This window comes from Solanum lycopersicum, chromosome 10 (genome assembly GCF_036512215.1).
Source record: "Solanum lycopersicum chromosome 10, SLM_r2.1".
Lineage (NCBI taxonomy): Eukaryota > Viridiplantae > Streptophyta > Magnoliopsida > Solanales > Solanaceae > Solanum > Solanum lycopersicum.
In genome coordinates this window covers 12,801,814-12,817,056 of record NC_090809.1, presented here as the reverse complement: position 1 = coordinate 12,817,056, position 15,243 = coordinate 12,801,814, and the positions used below count along the sequence as shown (strand labels likewise).

The window sequence follows — 15,243 nt, the reverse complement described above, 5'->3', positions numbered from 1 at the left end:
AATAAGTCCTTCACCTGAAGTCGACGGTTTCTCTTCCCCGACACGTTTTGCCGCAATATGTTAATGGGGTTATGCTAATCACTCATTTATCTTAATTTAGTGTATGGGCTAAGTGACAAAAAAAAAGGGTTTTAACTAAATTAGGTGCTGATCTGGGCCATTAAGTATGCAGTTATATTAATTATTTAACATATATCTGACAACTAAATAATCGTGGTCACCGAATACTTCAAAATCTCTATTTTAAATTCTACGGAAAGAGTCAAGATAGTTTGAGTTCTGAAAACGACCTAGCGGGCCCTTACATCACCTACAACTTAAACAAACGTTCGTCCTCGAATGAAAAAAGAAAAGAACTAACCTGAATGCTAAAAAAGATGAGGATATTTTCTCCTCATGTCTGACTCTGTCTCCCATGTAGCCTCCTCCACTGGACGATGCTTCCACTGAACACTTACTGAAGCAATCTCCTTGGACCTTAGCTTACAAATTTGCCTATCCAAAATGGTTATCGACTCTTCCTCAAAAGTCAAATTTTGATCAAGTAACATTGAATCCCATTGAATCACATGATTACCACCCTGATGATACTTCTTAAGCATTGAAATATGAAATACAGGATGGACACCAGACAACCCTGGTGGCAAAGCCAATTGAGATGCCACCTCACCAATACGCTCCACAATCTCGAAAGGACCGATACCTTGGACTCAACTTGCCCTTCTTTCCAATTCTGATCACACCCTTAATGGGTGAAACCTTAAGTAGAACCCTCTCTCCAACCATAAACTCCAACACACGATCCTTCCTATCTGCATAACCCTTTTGCCTACACTGAGCCATGAGAAGTCTATCTTGGATCAATTTGACCTTGTCCAAGGACTCCCGCAACAAATCTGTACCCCATGGTCTAACCTCATATGCATCAAACCAACCAATTGGAGATCGACATCTCCTACCATACAAAGCCTCAAATGGTGCCATCTCGATGCTCGAATGATAACTATTATTATACGAAAATTCCGCTAATGGAAAGAATTGATCCCAATGACCACCAAAGTCAACCACACATGCCCGCAACATGTCCTTAAGAACCTGAATAGTCCGTTTAGACTGACCATAAGTGTGAGGATGAAAGGCCATACTAAGATCTACTCGAGTGCCCAACTCCTTCTGCATAGAACGCCAGAAATGAGATGTAAATTGGGTGCCACAATCCGAAATAATAGATATAGGAACCCCATGCAACCGAACTATCTCCCGAATATAGATCTTGGCTAACCTTTCTGAGTTATAGGTAGTCTGAATTGGTACAAAGTGTGCAGACTTAATCAGTCGATCCACAATGACCCATATAGCATCGAACTTACCCAAGGTGCGTGGAAATCCTACCACAAAGTCTATAGCAATACGCTCCCACTTCCATTCAGGTATAGGCGTCCTTTGTGTCACACTTCTAGGCTTTTGGTGTTCATACTTCCCCTGCTGACAATTCAAACAACGAGATACAAAATCTACTATGTCCCTTTTCATATGACACCACCAATAATGTTATTTCAAGTCACGATACAACTTAGTAGCCTCCGGATGAATAGAGTACCTCGAACTATGGGCCTCCTCCATGATTAATCTAGTCAAATCACCTGTACGAGGAACACAAATACGACCTTTAATCCTCAAAACTCCTTCACTATCAAGAATTGCTGCCTTGGTTGCTCCTTTTAACACCTTGTCTCTTATCTTACATAAATCACCATCATCAAACTGTTTAGCCCAAATCTGTTCCAACCAGGATGACCTAGCCTCCACATAAGCCAACACTTTACGGGGTTCTGAAATATCAAGTCTCACAAAGCTATTGGCCAAGGATTGGACATCCCTAGCTAAAGGATGCTCGTTGACCTGTAACATGGCTAGACTACCCATACTTACCGCCTTTCGACTCAAGGCATCTGCTACAACATTTGCCTTGCCTGGATGATAAAGAATAGTCATGTCGTAGTCCTTGAGCAACTCCAACCATCTCCACTGTCTCAAATTCAGATCTCTCTGATTGAATATATATTGAAGGCTACAATGATCTGTGAACACCTCACAATCCACAGCATAAAGGTAATGCCTCCAAATTTTCAATGCAAACACCATAGTTGCCAACTCTAAATCATGAATAGGATAATTCTTCTCATGAACCTTCAACTGTCTCGAAGCATAAGCTATCACCTTTCCCTTCTGCATTGATACACAACCAAGACCAATCCGAGAAGCATCACAATATACAACAAAACCCTCTCCCTCCACGGGTAGGGTCAAAATCGGAGTAGTAGTTAATAAAGTCTTGAGCTTTTGGAAACAAACCTCACACTCGTCAGACCACTGAAAAGCCACCTCCTTCTGTGTCAATCTAGTTAATGAAGATGCAATGGATGAGAAACCCTCAACAAATCGTTTATAATAACTTGCAAGGCCTAAGAAACTCCGAATCTCAGTAACTGAAGCAGGTCTCACCCAATCGCTAACTGCCTCAATCTTCTTAGGATCTACCATGATACCCTCCTTGGACACTACCTGTCCTAAGAATGCTACAAAACTAAGCCAAAACTCACACTTTGAAAACTTTGCTTAAAGCTTCTTCTCCTTTAGAATCCCAAGCACGATTCTTAAATGATGTTCATGTTCCTCCTTAGTGCGTGAGTATATCAATATATCATCTATGAAGATGATAACAAAGGAATCCAAATACAGTCTAAAAAAATCCATTCATCAAGTCCATAAAAGCTGTAGGGCATTATTCAATCCAAAAGACATCACCAAAAACTCGTAATGGCCATAACGTGTTCGAAAATATGTGTTAGGGATATCCTCCGCCCTAACTTTCAGCTGATGATAGCCAGACCTCAAATTAATCTTTGAGAAAACTGAAGCACCTTACATCTGATCAAATAAGTCATCAATACGAGGTATCGGGTACTTATTTCTGATGGTTACCTTGTTCAACTGTCGATAGTCAATACACATACGCATAGAGCCATCTTTCTTCTTCACAAATAACACTGCAGCACCCCAAGGAGATACACTCGGCCTAATAAAACCTTTGCTTAACAAATCCTGTAACTGCTCCTTCAACTCTTTCAATTCAGTCGGTGCCATACGATAAGGAGGAATGGAAATAGGCCGAGTGCCTGGCTCCACATCAATACAAAAATCGATATCACGATCTGGTCGAAGACCTGGCAAATCAGTGGGAAATACTTCTGAAAATTCACTCACTATTGGAATAGACTCAAGCATAGGAGTCTCAATACTAGTATCTCTAATGTGTGCCAAGTAAACCAAACATCCTCTCTGTACTAACTAACGAGCCTTAAGAAATCATATCACACCCTTAGGAGGGTGAATAAGAGAATTTCTCCATTCTACTATGGGAATTCCAGGCATAGCTAAAGTAATTGTCTTGGCATGGCAATTTAAGATTGCGTGGAAGAGGATAACCAATCCATACCAAGAATCACATCAAAATCTAGCATATCTAAGACCTTTAAATCTGCAAGAGTGTCATACCCTATCAAGGTAACAATACATAATCGATACACTCGATTTACAACAACAGAATCCTCAACAGGAGTAGAAACATGTATCGGTAAATCAAGAGACTCACATAATATATCCAGACTAGGAGCAAAATATGTGTACACATAAGAATAAGTAGAGCCTTGATCAAATAATGCACTAGCTGGTCGATGACAAACCGGAATAATACTTGTGATAACAACATCTGAAGCCTCAGCCTCTGGCCTACCCAGAAAAGTATAACAGTGAGAACGACCTCGACCAGATTGTGAACCTCCACCACTACCACCTCGAATAGAAGGGGAACCACTTCTACCTAAATGAGAACCACCTCTACCATTCTATGCACCACCCCTAGCCGGAGGTTGTGCAGCTCTGGAAGTCGAAGCCTGAGAACCCTGAGGTAAGCCACCACGTCTGGTCCTAGGGCAGTCTCTCACAAAGTGTCCCGTATCACCACAATCAAAACAGCCCCTACGAGACGCAGGCTTATGAGAGGAACCTAAATGACCAGAATGCCCTCTACAAACTACAGGTCTAGAAGATGAACCCTGCGAAGTATGCACCGAGCTCGAAGAGTTATGCCCAGTGTAACAAGCCTCAGACACTGGTATAGCAACATGAATGGTTCTGCTGGGCTGAGGGTGACAGTCTCTGCCCAAGTAACCCCGACTCCTAGGCGGAGCACCATCATAATCACCTGAATAACGAGTCCTCTTGCCCTCTCGCTGCTCAAATCCCTCACGCCGAATCATCTCCAACTCCTTAGCAGCATCTACCACCTTCTGGAATGGAACACCAGAAGCTGCAACCTGAGAAACTCCTAGACGGATCGGAATAATAAGCCCCTTAACAGACCTTCTCACTCTCTCAGCCTCTGTGGGAAGTATCATCGAAGCATGCCTAGCCAAGGCATGAAATTTACCCTCATACTCTGCCACTGACATACCATTTTGCTGCAAAACCTCAAACTCGGCCCTCTTGCGCTCTCTCTCACTGCGTGGAACTAATTTGGATAGAAATACCTGAGTAAACTGAGTCCAGGATAGTGGATAGGATCCAGCTGGCCTACTACTAATATAATCCCTCCACACACTGCTTAGCAGAGCCAGTCATCTGAAATGTTGTGTAGTCAACTCCATGAGACTCCACTAATCCAACATTATGCAACCGCTCATGAAAACTAACTATAAATTCATATGCATCCTCAGCTAAGTCACCAGTATAAGTAGGAGGATTCATTAGTCTGAACCTCCCAAAAATCTTTTGCTCATCAATAGTCATAGAAGGCATGTTCACAAAATGTGATTTCATATATGGGAACTCCATACTATCCAAACGAGAAGCTACAGCGGCAGCTGGCTGAGTCCTGGGAGTCTGAGAATCTGGAGAAACTATCTGATCTTGAGTTTGACCTCCAACACAGGTCTGTGAGCCATCAGAAGTGACAGGCAAAACTCCTGCCTGGGCCATCCCCTCTATGATTCCTAACATACGGGCCAAGGTATCTTGAAGCACTGGGAGGATAATAGTACTGGGTAGAGCCTGAGCTGGCCCATCCCCCTCTACACGATCTTGCACATCCCCATGAATAACCTCTACAGCAGGAGGTACGGTCCTATCACGACCCTGGGTAGCTACTGGTACTTGACCATCCACAAGTGCTGCAATACGGCCCCTACCCCGACCTCGAGCTCTTCCCCTACCTCTTACTCTGATAGTGTTCCCAGAAGCTGGCGCAGGAATAGGATCCTGACCACCACTTGCCGATGTATGATTCCTCGCCATCTGAGAGTGAATGAGATATCAAGATTATAATTTCTACAAGTTCAAGTGTGCACGATAATAGATGAAAGAACAGAATATTTCCTAAATGTCCTATAGCCTCTCGAAGATAGGTATGGACGTCATTATATCGATCCGCAAGACTCTACTAGACATTGCTCTTGTACTCTTGAGACCGATGAAACTAGGGCTCTGATACCAAATTTATCACGACCCAAAAATCACGAATCGTGATGGCACCTATGTTCGCATCTAATAGGTAAGCCAACGAACATATCTTAACAACTTAACTAACTAATATGTGAAAGACAAAAAATTGTCAATTCTCCAACACTGAGTTCCTTATATGTAGGAATGCGGAAAACTGAAAAAAAATATTACCCAAGAATTGGTGTCATAAGTACAAGAGCTTCTAGAATACGATGCAAGTCTGAAACTAAAATGACAAATCTAACTTAAGGGATATCCTGTCTGAATACTAAATAACAGAATACGTAAAAGATAGAGGGAGGTGTGGGCCACGGAACAGCCAAGCAGCTCACCACAACTCCAAGAACTTCAAGCCGGACTCAATTTGCTCCACGAGATATGCTCCTACTCGGAATCGAATCTGCATCACAAAGAGTGCAACAAGCGTAGTATGAGTACGAAACCACGTGTACCCAGTATGTCTCATTGACCAACAACGAAGAAGAAGTGACGGGAGTTCATACAAAACAATAAATTCTTAAATTATATAAGTATATATATTACACTCGCTATTTAAGTTTCATCAATAAAGGTAATCAAACATCAAGTATTTTCCAAACATTCAACAAAACAGTTAATCATCAAAATAAATGATGTGATGAAATGCAATGTAATATAATACAATGTAATGAATTGTCTCAGAATACCCAGTACACACTCAATCGTATATACATGATACTCCTCGGAATTACATCGAGAGTTCATGACCCATGGGGGACTCGCGAGGTCTATATACTGACACGGACGATCTCCACGTGTCTGTGCGAACAATCTCAACGCACCATCCTAATATCAAACAATTTCCGCACGGACAGTCTCCACGTGCCCAAATTACAATCTTAATATCTTACCATACTCAATCTCATGTCAATGCATGTATACAATATTAATTCAATATAAGGGGATAATGATGCATCTCACTCAATTAATATCAACATAGTACATAACAACCTCAATTATCACAATTATACGGGTGTAATAAAGATAACACAATCACACAAAAATTTCAAGTTAATAATATATCAGCGAATGCCCATATGCTTTGGAAATTCTAAAATTAAAATCTGCATTATATAGTAGAAATTTTCCGTTTCATAACACCGGTACTCGTACCAATGTCCGTCACACCATTTATACGAGACCCCCATCTTTCGCCCTTACCCCTTTGTCTATTTTCATTTTTCTTAAATATTTAATTAGGAAAATATCCTTCAACAAGTGTAAAAGTCTTAACATACCTTAATTTCAAACTCGTGTCACTAATCTTCAAGATTTTTTCTTTCCTTTTCGCAAGGCTTCGGAATGTTCCCAATCTATCCATCGTGAGATATTCGTAAGTAAGCGAGTTCATAGGTATTCAATTTTTTTTATGTCTAACCTAAACTTCAAAACTCACTCATAAATCCAATCAAGCTCTTACTCTTGATATATTTTATATGTCAAGATTATATTACTAAATTTCAAGCCTACTGTTAAGCCTCAATTCCTCAAAATATTATGATTCTAATAATACTCATGTAATACAATACCACCAAAATTTTGTTAACTATATACATACACTTCATGAAACATTACTATATGAAAATTAAATAATGAATTAAAAGTTTAAAGCCAATAAGTAATTTGATGGAACTTAATTAAATAAACAATGAATATGGAAAATTTCGCAGGTTCCATATGTGAAATCAAGTTTTTTAGTTTTTTTTTGTTTGCCAAAGATTCCTTTTTTTTCCAATGGTTATGCCTAATTCTTTTTATATGATTAAACATGATATTAATTAATATAAACATTCTCCTCTACTATAATCCAACACCCTCAATACTTACGGTAACTCACATAATTTACATGCTAGTTATTAGTAATAAATTAAATTAACAAGTTATACAATCCAAAAAAATTTCCAGCAATACCTACAATTACTAATATCCTCCATCGACAATATGAAGATTTATGTAATACAATACAATCAAAAACTTAATTCTCTAATGATAACATATTAATACTAGTGATTAAATTCTGTAAATAAATAAATTAAGACCCATTTTCACTAGTTAACAAACTAGAAAATGCACTTTAAATGTGAGATCCTTCATTCTTTTTCTTTAATTTTATTCGGTCCAATTGCTTAATTTTTAAACAATTGGTCATGCCATCTGCCACTTCAAAAATGAGCATTAATGGGCATTAAATGCTTCCACCCCCCTTAGGTTGATAAAGTAGAACATAAATAAAAGAATTCCTTTCCGTTCCTTTACAAATGATCTGAATAGATCCAAAAATAATTTATCTTCTCATATACACACCAACAAATAATTTAACATAACAATTTAATTCACTTTGACAATGTACTCAAATGAAGAATTGAAAAGTTTGAGAATAAGTCGTTCACCTGAAGTCAGCGTTTCTTTTCCCCTACACGTTTTGCTGCAATATGTTAATGGGGTTATGCTAATCACTCATTTATTTTAATTTAGTGTATGGGCTAAGTGACAAAAAAAGGGTTTTAACTAAATTAGGTGCTGATCTGGCCCATTAAGTATGCAGCTATATTAATTATTTAACACATATCTGACAACTAAATAATCGTGGTCACCGAATATTTCAAAATTTCTATTTTAAATTCTACGGAAAGAGTAAAGATAGTTTGAGTTCTGAAAACAACCTAGCAGGCTGTTACAGAAGAAATAGAGAATTGTTTTTCAAAGTTCTTATGTTGGAACCCCACAGCAAAATGGTAGGGTGGATAGAAAACAATAACACATCTTCAATATAGTACGGGCACTACACTTTTAGGGACATTTTCCAATTAATTATTAGGGAGAATGTGTGTTGGTTGTAGGTTACTTGATAAATAGAACTCCTTCATTGATTTTAAATGGAAAAACATCGTATGAAGTTTTGCATGGAGAGCGTCCTTCTTATGAGAACTTGAGGATCTTTGGTTCATTGTCGTATGGTCATAGTCACGGAAGAAAAGGAGATAAATTTACAAATAAGAGTCGTAAATATATTTTTGTTGGATACCTATACGGGAAAAAGAGTTGGAAATTATATAATCTTGAAACAAATTGAGTACTTTTTTTGTAGAGATGTCGCATTTTTTCAGAATGAATTCCTATTTATCCAAGAAATTTCCAATTCTTATGAGAATATTGAAAAAATTGTTGTTTATGGATTTGTTGATGATGATTTTGATATAGATATTGGTGTTGAGCCAGCAAACACTAACCAGTGATTAATATGTCTGATTCACAAGTTAATGAGGTGCAAGATGCTCATGAAGTGGGGGAAGAAGACATGTCTAGTACCCAAGAGGTAGACGGAAGTGAAGAACAAAATAATGAACATCAATTGGGTCGTGGACATCGAATAAAACAACAGCCTGATCATCTATTCAATTGTGTTAATAATATCATCCGAAAATTAAGTCCTTCTAGTTCATCTTCTACAATGCATACCTCAGGTAAACCTTACCCAATAATACATTTCTGAACTGTGACAAATTTTCTTGGTGATATCAAAATTTTCTAGTAGCTATTACTACAGATCATGAGCCATCATCCTTCTCAGAAGTAGTGAAACATGAAAGGTGGAGACAAGAAATGCAGATTCAAACTGAGCCTCTTGAACAAAATAAGACATGGGTAATTGAAAAACTACCAGCGGGAAGGAAAGAACTCTGGTGCAATTAGATTATAAAATATCATCACGCAACCCAAAAATTCAAGATTTATTTGAGTGATTGTTTTCACATAAAATATTTAGGTGCGTTGAAGTACTTTTTGGGAATTGAAGTTGTGAAAAATTCAGAAGGACTTTTAATATGTCAACGTAAGTATGCTTTGGATAAAATTTAGGAAGTTTCATTACTAGGAGCGAAACCTGTAAATGTTCCTATGAAGTAAAACCACAAGTTAGCCTTAGCGGAAGGAAGTCCACTTGATGATCTAGAGAGCTATCGTTGATTAGTAGGTTGTCTCATATATTTGTGCTTCATTAGATTAGAGTTGTCCTATTTTGTGCATGTACTATGTGCTTCATTAGATTAGAGTTTTCCTATTTTGTGCATGTACTATCCCAATTTACGAATTGCCCACAAGCAGAACACTGGGAAGCATCGCTACGACTTGTTCAATTATTGAAAGGAAAACATGGACAAAGTATATATTTGCGTAGTGCATGTGATTTAAATCTATATGAATGATGCAATTCAGATTAGGCAAGCTTTCCTTTAACATGACGATCTCTCACTCTATGGTTTGTTCTCTTAGACAAATCATCAATAGCTTGGAAGACTAGGAAGCAAAAATTGGTGTCCAGGTCATCTGCTGGAACACACTCCTTTTCAATGAATTAATTTGTTATTTGTCATGTTGATTGCTGGGTATGTAGCAAGAATTAATGGGAAATGGAGGAAAAATGAAAAGAGAGTAACTTGGAAAGTCCTCTTATGATTTAGTGAAAAGACATTTGTTACTCATCGGCAGTGGAAAGAAAAATAGGAGAGTTAAAATGGAAAGAGGGACACCCCTCGCACCGTCTTCATCATTGCTCGGCTCGGCTTTGCTTTGGTTCGGAAAATGATCGAGAGATTATTTTTTGGACAAATTTTGTTTTAATTATTTAATTAACTAATGTAAATTAAATGGCCAAAATATTTTCAGTTTATTAGTTGATAACATAAATGTTTTCAATTATTTCGTTGAGATTAACCGAAATGTTTTAACTTTTTAGTTGATTAACCCAACCCGACTCAGATTTCTGTGACCCGTTTTATTTAAAATCTTTCCCATTTTATTTAAATTTACCACCGTTTGGAAATTACTATTCTGAAAGTCTGAAACGTTTCAACTTTCAGGAGCAGCTAGGATTGTTCACAAAGGTTAAAAATTTTCATTAATGGTCGTGTGGATTTGAAAGGGTTGCAACCTTTCAGAATCTGTTCCTCTTTCCTATAAATACCATTTATTCTTTAAAAAAATTTCTTATGAATTTTTCTTACTTCTTCTTCTTCTTCCGCACAAAATTCTCTTCGTAACTTACTATTGTATAGTGGTTCGCTGACACCAGAGTTTTGGGTGTCACTACACTGGTGATTGAGATCATTCTATCCTGAGAGGACATATTCTAATTCAAACCTCAGATACTAGGGGGAATAATTTCCTTAACAGGACAATGTGCATTCATTGGGCTTGATCTTTTTCTGTTCTAAGTTTCAGAATTCTAGTACATTTACATATTTTTAGTTTTTCTAAATTAATTTTTTTTATCTTTCTTACTAGTTCAACAAACTTTGGTTACTTCATGTTTTCGAAAAGTTTTGTTGGAATCTGTATTCTATTTTTCAAACACAGATTGGCAATATTGACTAACTCAACCATAAAGAGTTATTGACCCTAGGACAAACAACTTTGTCCATTCAGATTGGTGTAGTACGTTAATGTCTCACCAACCTTTGTACCCCATTATAGAACCGGATGATATAACTCAATCAGGGAACATGTCTCTGCATTTGTAAGGATTATCAAAACAACTAGAATATAACATATTTTCGTACACCAATTATTTGAATGCCTGAAATGTAACGAGATGTAACCAAAAACCCGCACTGAGAAACAGATAATGGAGACCTCCTCGATAAGGTCTTTGCAGAAATTTAAGACGAAGAAGCACAAATAACATAGATCTGAAGTACACAAGAAGGATTACAAATTCAACCCCTTGAAGTTATGGAACCTAACATTATAGTTGGAGTAATAGTAAGCATTCTACTAAGAGTTTTCCAATATCAAGGAAAAATGTTGGGATCTCCTCTTCCAGATGCATGTGTATATATATATATATATATATATAGCAAACTACAAACCTTCTTTTCTTCTCCTTCATTTCAGTAGCTGGGTGGAGCATTTAGAAGAAGTAATTGATCTGCAATGGGTTCTATGGCCAAAATCTGTAGGATTTTACAGAGCCTTAGGGGTAGTTTTCTGAACTATTTTGTTGAGATTTATAATTATAATGTCTTCCAGAGTTGACCCTTAAAAACCTTAAGTTGTTTATACTGTAGATTATGTTTGTAAAAAAAGGTTCAAGTGTTACATAGATGAATTCATAGTCTAACAAAGCAGTAAAAAAGAACATAGGCCATTTAGGTGAAAAAGTGTACCTCTGAAAGCTATTTATCAGTCATTTCAACACCTTCCAGAAGTGTCTTTCAGAAGTGGCACAACACCAATAAGTAAATACAGGAGTATCTGGCAAAGCACGTGCCTAGAAAAACTAACTTGAATGGCAAACCTTTTGAAATTTCCTTCTTCTAGTTTAGTTCTATTGATTACATTCTCCATCTCCACATAAGATCTAAGATATTTTTTATTCATTTTCTGAAACTCATAATCTTTTATTTTTAGGAGTTCTTCCTTCTCAGCCAATAGTTTCACCAAGTCATCCCTAGAAAGATCGTCTGTATCTAAATCAGAATCAGAAGATACAGCTTGTTTAATATGTCTTTTTCTAGTTTTTCATTTTCATTTGTGTTATCTTTAGATTCTAAATTAGGACCTCATTAATCATTCTCATCTTGACCCTGAGAATCAGCAAAAACTGAAGCTTCATATTTTACACTCATTTCTCCATTCTCTTTTCTGCTTCCCTGTTTGCTTTGGGATTGAGATGGAGAAAATGAAAATCCAAGCCGTTGCAAGACATATTCACTGAATAGAGTAACATGAATCGATATTAGCAGAACCAGCAATATAAAGGTGAATATGAAAATTGAACATTTCATCTTATCACAAATACAGAACAACTCAAACATAATTCCTCAAGGCATCAAACATAGTGGAACGTTGATTTTACAGCTCAATCAAGTTAAAAGATCTAATTACGGACAAACAAACATGTTAACCAGGTAACTATTTTTAAAATTATTTAGGTCTAGATGACCCTTTGAAATCAGACAGAGCCAATCCAACTGATAAACATCCTACAACTCCATAATCCACTCCATACCAATCATCCCAGGAACAAGCTCCAAATATTACAAACTATAAAATAGTTGTTTCTAAAATTAAGTAAGCTGCTAGAAGCCAATTAAGGTACTCTAACATCTGGCACCATTAGATTCTTGAAGTTTTAGTAAAGGTTTCAAGTGATTGTTTTGCATCCTGATTCTCTATAATGTTCTGTTGATACAGCAGCTAAAGTAACACTAATATCAACAATTCAGATAGAAGCCTATGATACAGCTAAATTACGAGTCCTTCTTAAACCCTAGCAAAACCTTACACATTATAAATCGACGAAAAAATGAACAACTTTAAAAGTATTAAGGCATAACATCAAACCTTCTCTTTCAATTCACAAATGAGTGGAACTCAAATGTAAAAATGTAAACGTATCGTTGTTGTTGCTATTCTTGGAAATAGAGGAGCAACGAGCTCCGGTACTAAGCTGCGACATATTTTGGGAAACGAGATGAAATTCTACCAACCTAAATCTCCAAATTCACAGTGTGAGCTCAGATTTGGAGAAACAGAGAGGTGAGAGATATGGAGAAGAGAGGTAACTAGAAGTGTTCAGTTCATGGCTTTAGAAATTTAATAAAAGAATATTAGAATGTACCACTTCTACATGGAGTAATTAGAGGACTAACCATAGAGTATTGATGGACTAATTAGCTACGAAATCATATAGGAAATTGATGAAATAATAATAGATATCCTTATGTTTGGACATATATAACTCATATATTCTTAAATATTGTGTTTTACGTTTGGATATCTATAATTAATATACTATTAAGTATTGTGTTTTGTTTAATATATATATATATATATATATATATATATATATATATATATATATATATATATATGTATGTATGTATGTATGTATATTCCGGATTCGATTACACTTCTTGAAAACTAAAAGCCTAAAAACCCTAACTGAATAGTACAAAATCAAACCTAAAAGCAGCATGTACACACCTAGGCCTGATTAATGTCTTGAATGATTCCTTTTAACTTCAAGTTTTGGGCGTCCTTGTGTTTGATCATGTTGTCTACTAACATAAAATCAAGTTCCAAGTCATATTCCTTATAGCTCAAGCCGAAATAGAAACACTCGTAAGCACCACTAGCCTGATACGCGGTTGAACATAAGTAGGGCCTGATATTCATTCCTTACTAAAATATGAAGGTGGCAGTCTCAATCTAGCGGTGTGTCCAAAACAAGCCTATTCTGCTTGCTTGCATAATCTGGTTACATATAATGTTGCCATAGCTTCAGCATGACTGTTGGTTTTGCATTGAGCAACGACTCAGAATGCCATGATACGATTACCAATGGCATCCTAATGATTCCTCCTATACCAGGTCCAGAGTTTTCATGGATGTAGCTTCTTGTTAAATATATTGTAAATATCTTGTATAATGGTAAATTAGTTACTAGTATATACTCATTCCTAAATTGTAGTCTTTGACTCCTAATTTTGTAGCCTTATTTGTTGCTATCTTTGTGTATATAAGGATCAGTAAATTAGAGAGATGGAATCGAGAAAAATATTCTTTCATGGTATAAGTTGCTTAGGATGCTTCTTCATCATATGCCCTTGATTCCGCCCCCTTGCTTCTGTTTTTCTGCCGGCAATCTCACAATGTCGGACAAATCTTTTCATCCGTATTTGGCCGTCTCTAATATCAAGAACCATATTCCCATCACCCTTGATATGGAAAACGTTCAATACTCTACGTGGTCGGTATTATTCAAAATTCATGCTCGTTCTCATAGAGTACTAGCCCATATTATCGATCCGAAAGAAGGTACGTCCAAACCACCTTCAACTGATCAAGAGAAGGAATTGTGGACTACTCCGGATTCGATGGTTTTTTCATGGATATATGCCACTGTCTCTAATGATCTCCTACATACAATTATTTAGCTTGATTCGATTACTATGGAGGCCTGGGATAGGTTGCGAGACATATTCCAGGACAACCAACATTCCCGTGCCCTTTCTCTTGAACAAGAATTCTCCACCACTTCAATGGAGAATTCTCCCAATGCATCCTCTTACTGTCAGCATCTTAAGTCTCTCGCTGATGAGTTGAAGAATGTCAGAGCATTAGTTTCTGATAGCCGGATGGTGTTACACTTGACTGGTGGCCTTACCCGAGCCTACCGTGGTGCAGGCACGCTTATTCATCAAAGCAATATGCTTCCTCCCTTTTACAAGGCTCGCTCCACGCATGTTCTTAAGGAAATTGGAATTGAAAAGGAGGCGGCAACCGAATCTTCCATGGTCGCAGCCTCGTCAGATGACTCCTCCGGTCATTTGACAAACATTGGTCAGATGAAGAGCAAATATTCCAGTTCATTGAACAACAAGCGCAACTTGCTGGGCGAGGCTCCGGTGCTGGTCAAGCTTTGAACATGTCCCTTCATTTTCGGTATCAAGTGTATCCTTGGGGATATGGTTGGCCCATTCCTCCTAGCCCTTACCCAACTCAAGCATGGACCAAGCCTAGTACTCCAAACCAGCAGGATAGACTATTGGTCCCAAGGACACGAAATCATTAGTCTTAGATGGCGTCTGGACACCACCAATAGTCTGGTTCGATGACTCCTACCGATATTCAGGATGC

General features: G+C 37.4%; 3 protein-coding genes across 3 annotated transcripts; 1 reads left to right on the top strand and 2 right to left on the bottom strand.

Annotated features, from left to right (window-relative positions):
* Nucleotides 1–368: 368 nt before the first annotated feature.
* On the bottom strand, nucleotides 369–5,355 carry LOC138338713 (uncharacterized). Its single transcript, XM_069289794.1, has 8 exons — nucleotides 4,664–5,355; nucleotides 3,917–4,470; nucleotides 3,500–3,856; nucleotides 3,090–3,227; nucleotides 2,076–2,579; nucleotides 1,601–1,973; nucleotides 960–1,525; nucleotides 369–637 (listed from the first exon to the last, which is right to left on the bottom strand). Exons 1-8 carry the CDS (start codon nucleotides 5,353–5,355, stop codon nucleotides 369–371), a joined length of 3,453 nt encoding a protein of 1,150 aa, XP_069145895.1.
* A 6,435-nt stretch (nucleotides 5,356–11,790) lies between these two features.
* Nucleotides 11,791–12,386, bottom strand: LOC138338712 (grpE protein homolog 1, mitochondrial-like). Its single transcript, XM_069289793.1, has 2 exons — nucleotides 12,185–12,386; nucleotides 11,791–12,068 (listed from the first exon to the last, which is right to left on the bottom strand). Exons 1-2 carry the CDS (start codon nucleotides 12,384–12,386, stop codon nucleotides 11,791–11,793), a joined length of 480 nt encoding a protein of 159 aa, XP_069145894.1.
* Nucleotides 12,387–14,555: 2,169 nt separating this feature from the next.
* On the top strand, nucleotides 14,556–15,029 carry LOC101267942 (uncharacterized). Its single transcript, XM_004248556.1, has one exon. The coding sequence runs from the start codon at nucleotides 14,556–14,558 to the stop codon at nucleotides 15,027–15,029; it is 474 nt and encodes a 157-aa protein (XP_004248604.1).
* Nucleotides 15,030–15,243: the final 214 nt, after the last annotated feature.

Coding starts and splice junctions, on each gene's coding strand:
- LOC101267942 (XM_004248556.1), top strand. CDS start 14,556: ATGGAGGCCTGGGATAGGTTGCGAGACATATTCCAGGACAACCAACAT.
- LOC138338713 (XM_069289794.1), bottom strand. CDS start 5,355: ATGGCGAGGAATCATACATCGGCAAGTGGTGGTCAGGATCCTATTCCT. Junction 3,857..3,916: donor ACAACCTCCGGCTAGGGGTG/GTGCATAGAATG, acceptor CTTCTATTCGAG/GTGGTAGTGGTGGAGGTTCA. Junction 1,974..2,075: donor TGAGGTGTTCACAGATCATT/GTAGCCTTCAAT, acceptor TTTATCATCCAG/GCAAGGCAAATGTTGTAGCA.
- LOC138338712 (XM_069289793.1), bottom strand. CDS start 12,386: ATGAAATGTTCAATTTTCATATTCACCTTTATATTGCTGGTTCTGCTA. Junction 12,069..12,184: donor AGTTTTTGCTGATTCTCAGG/GTCAAGATGAGA, acceptor ATTCTGATTTAG/ATACAGACGATCTTTCTAGG.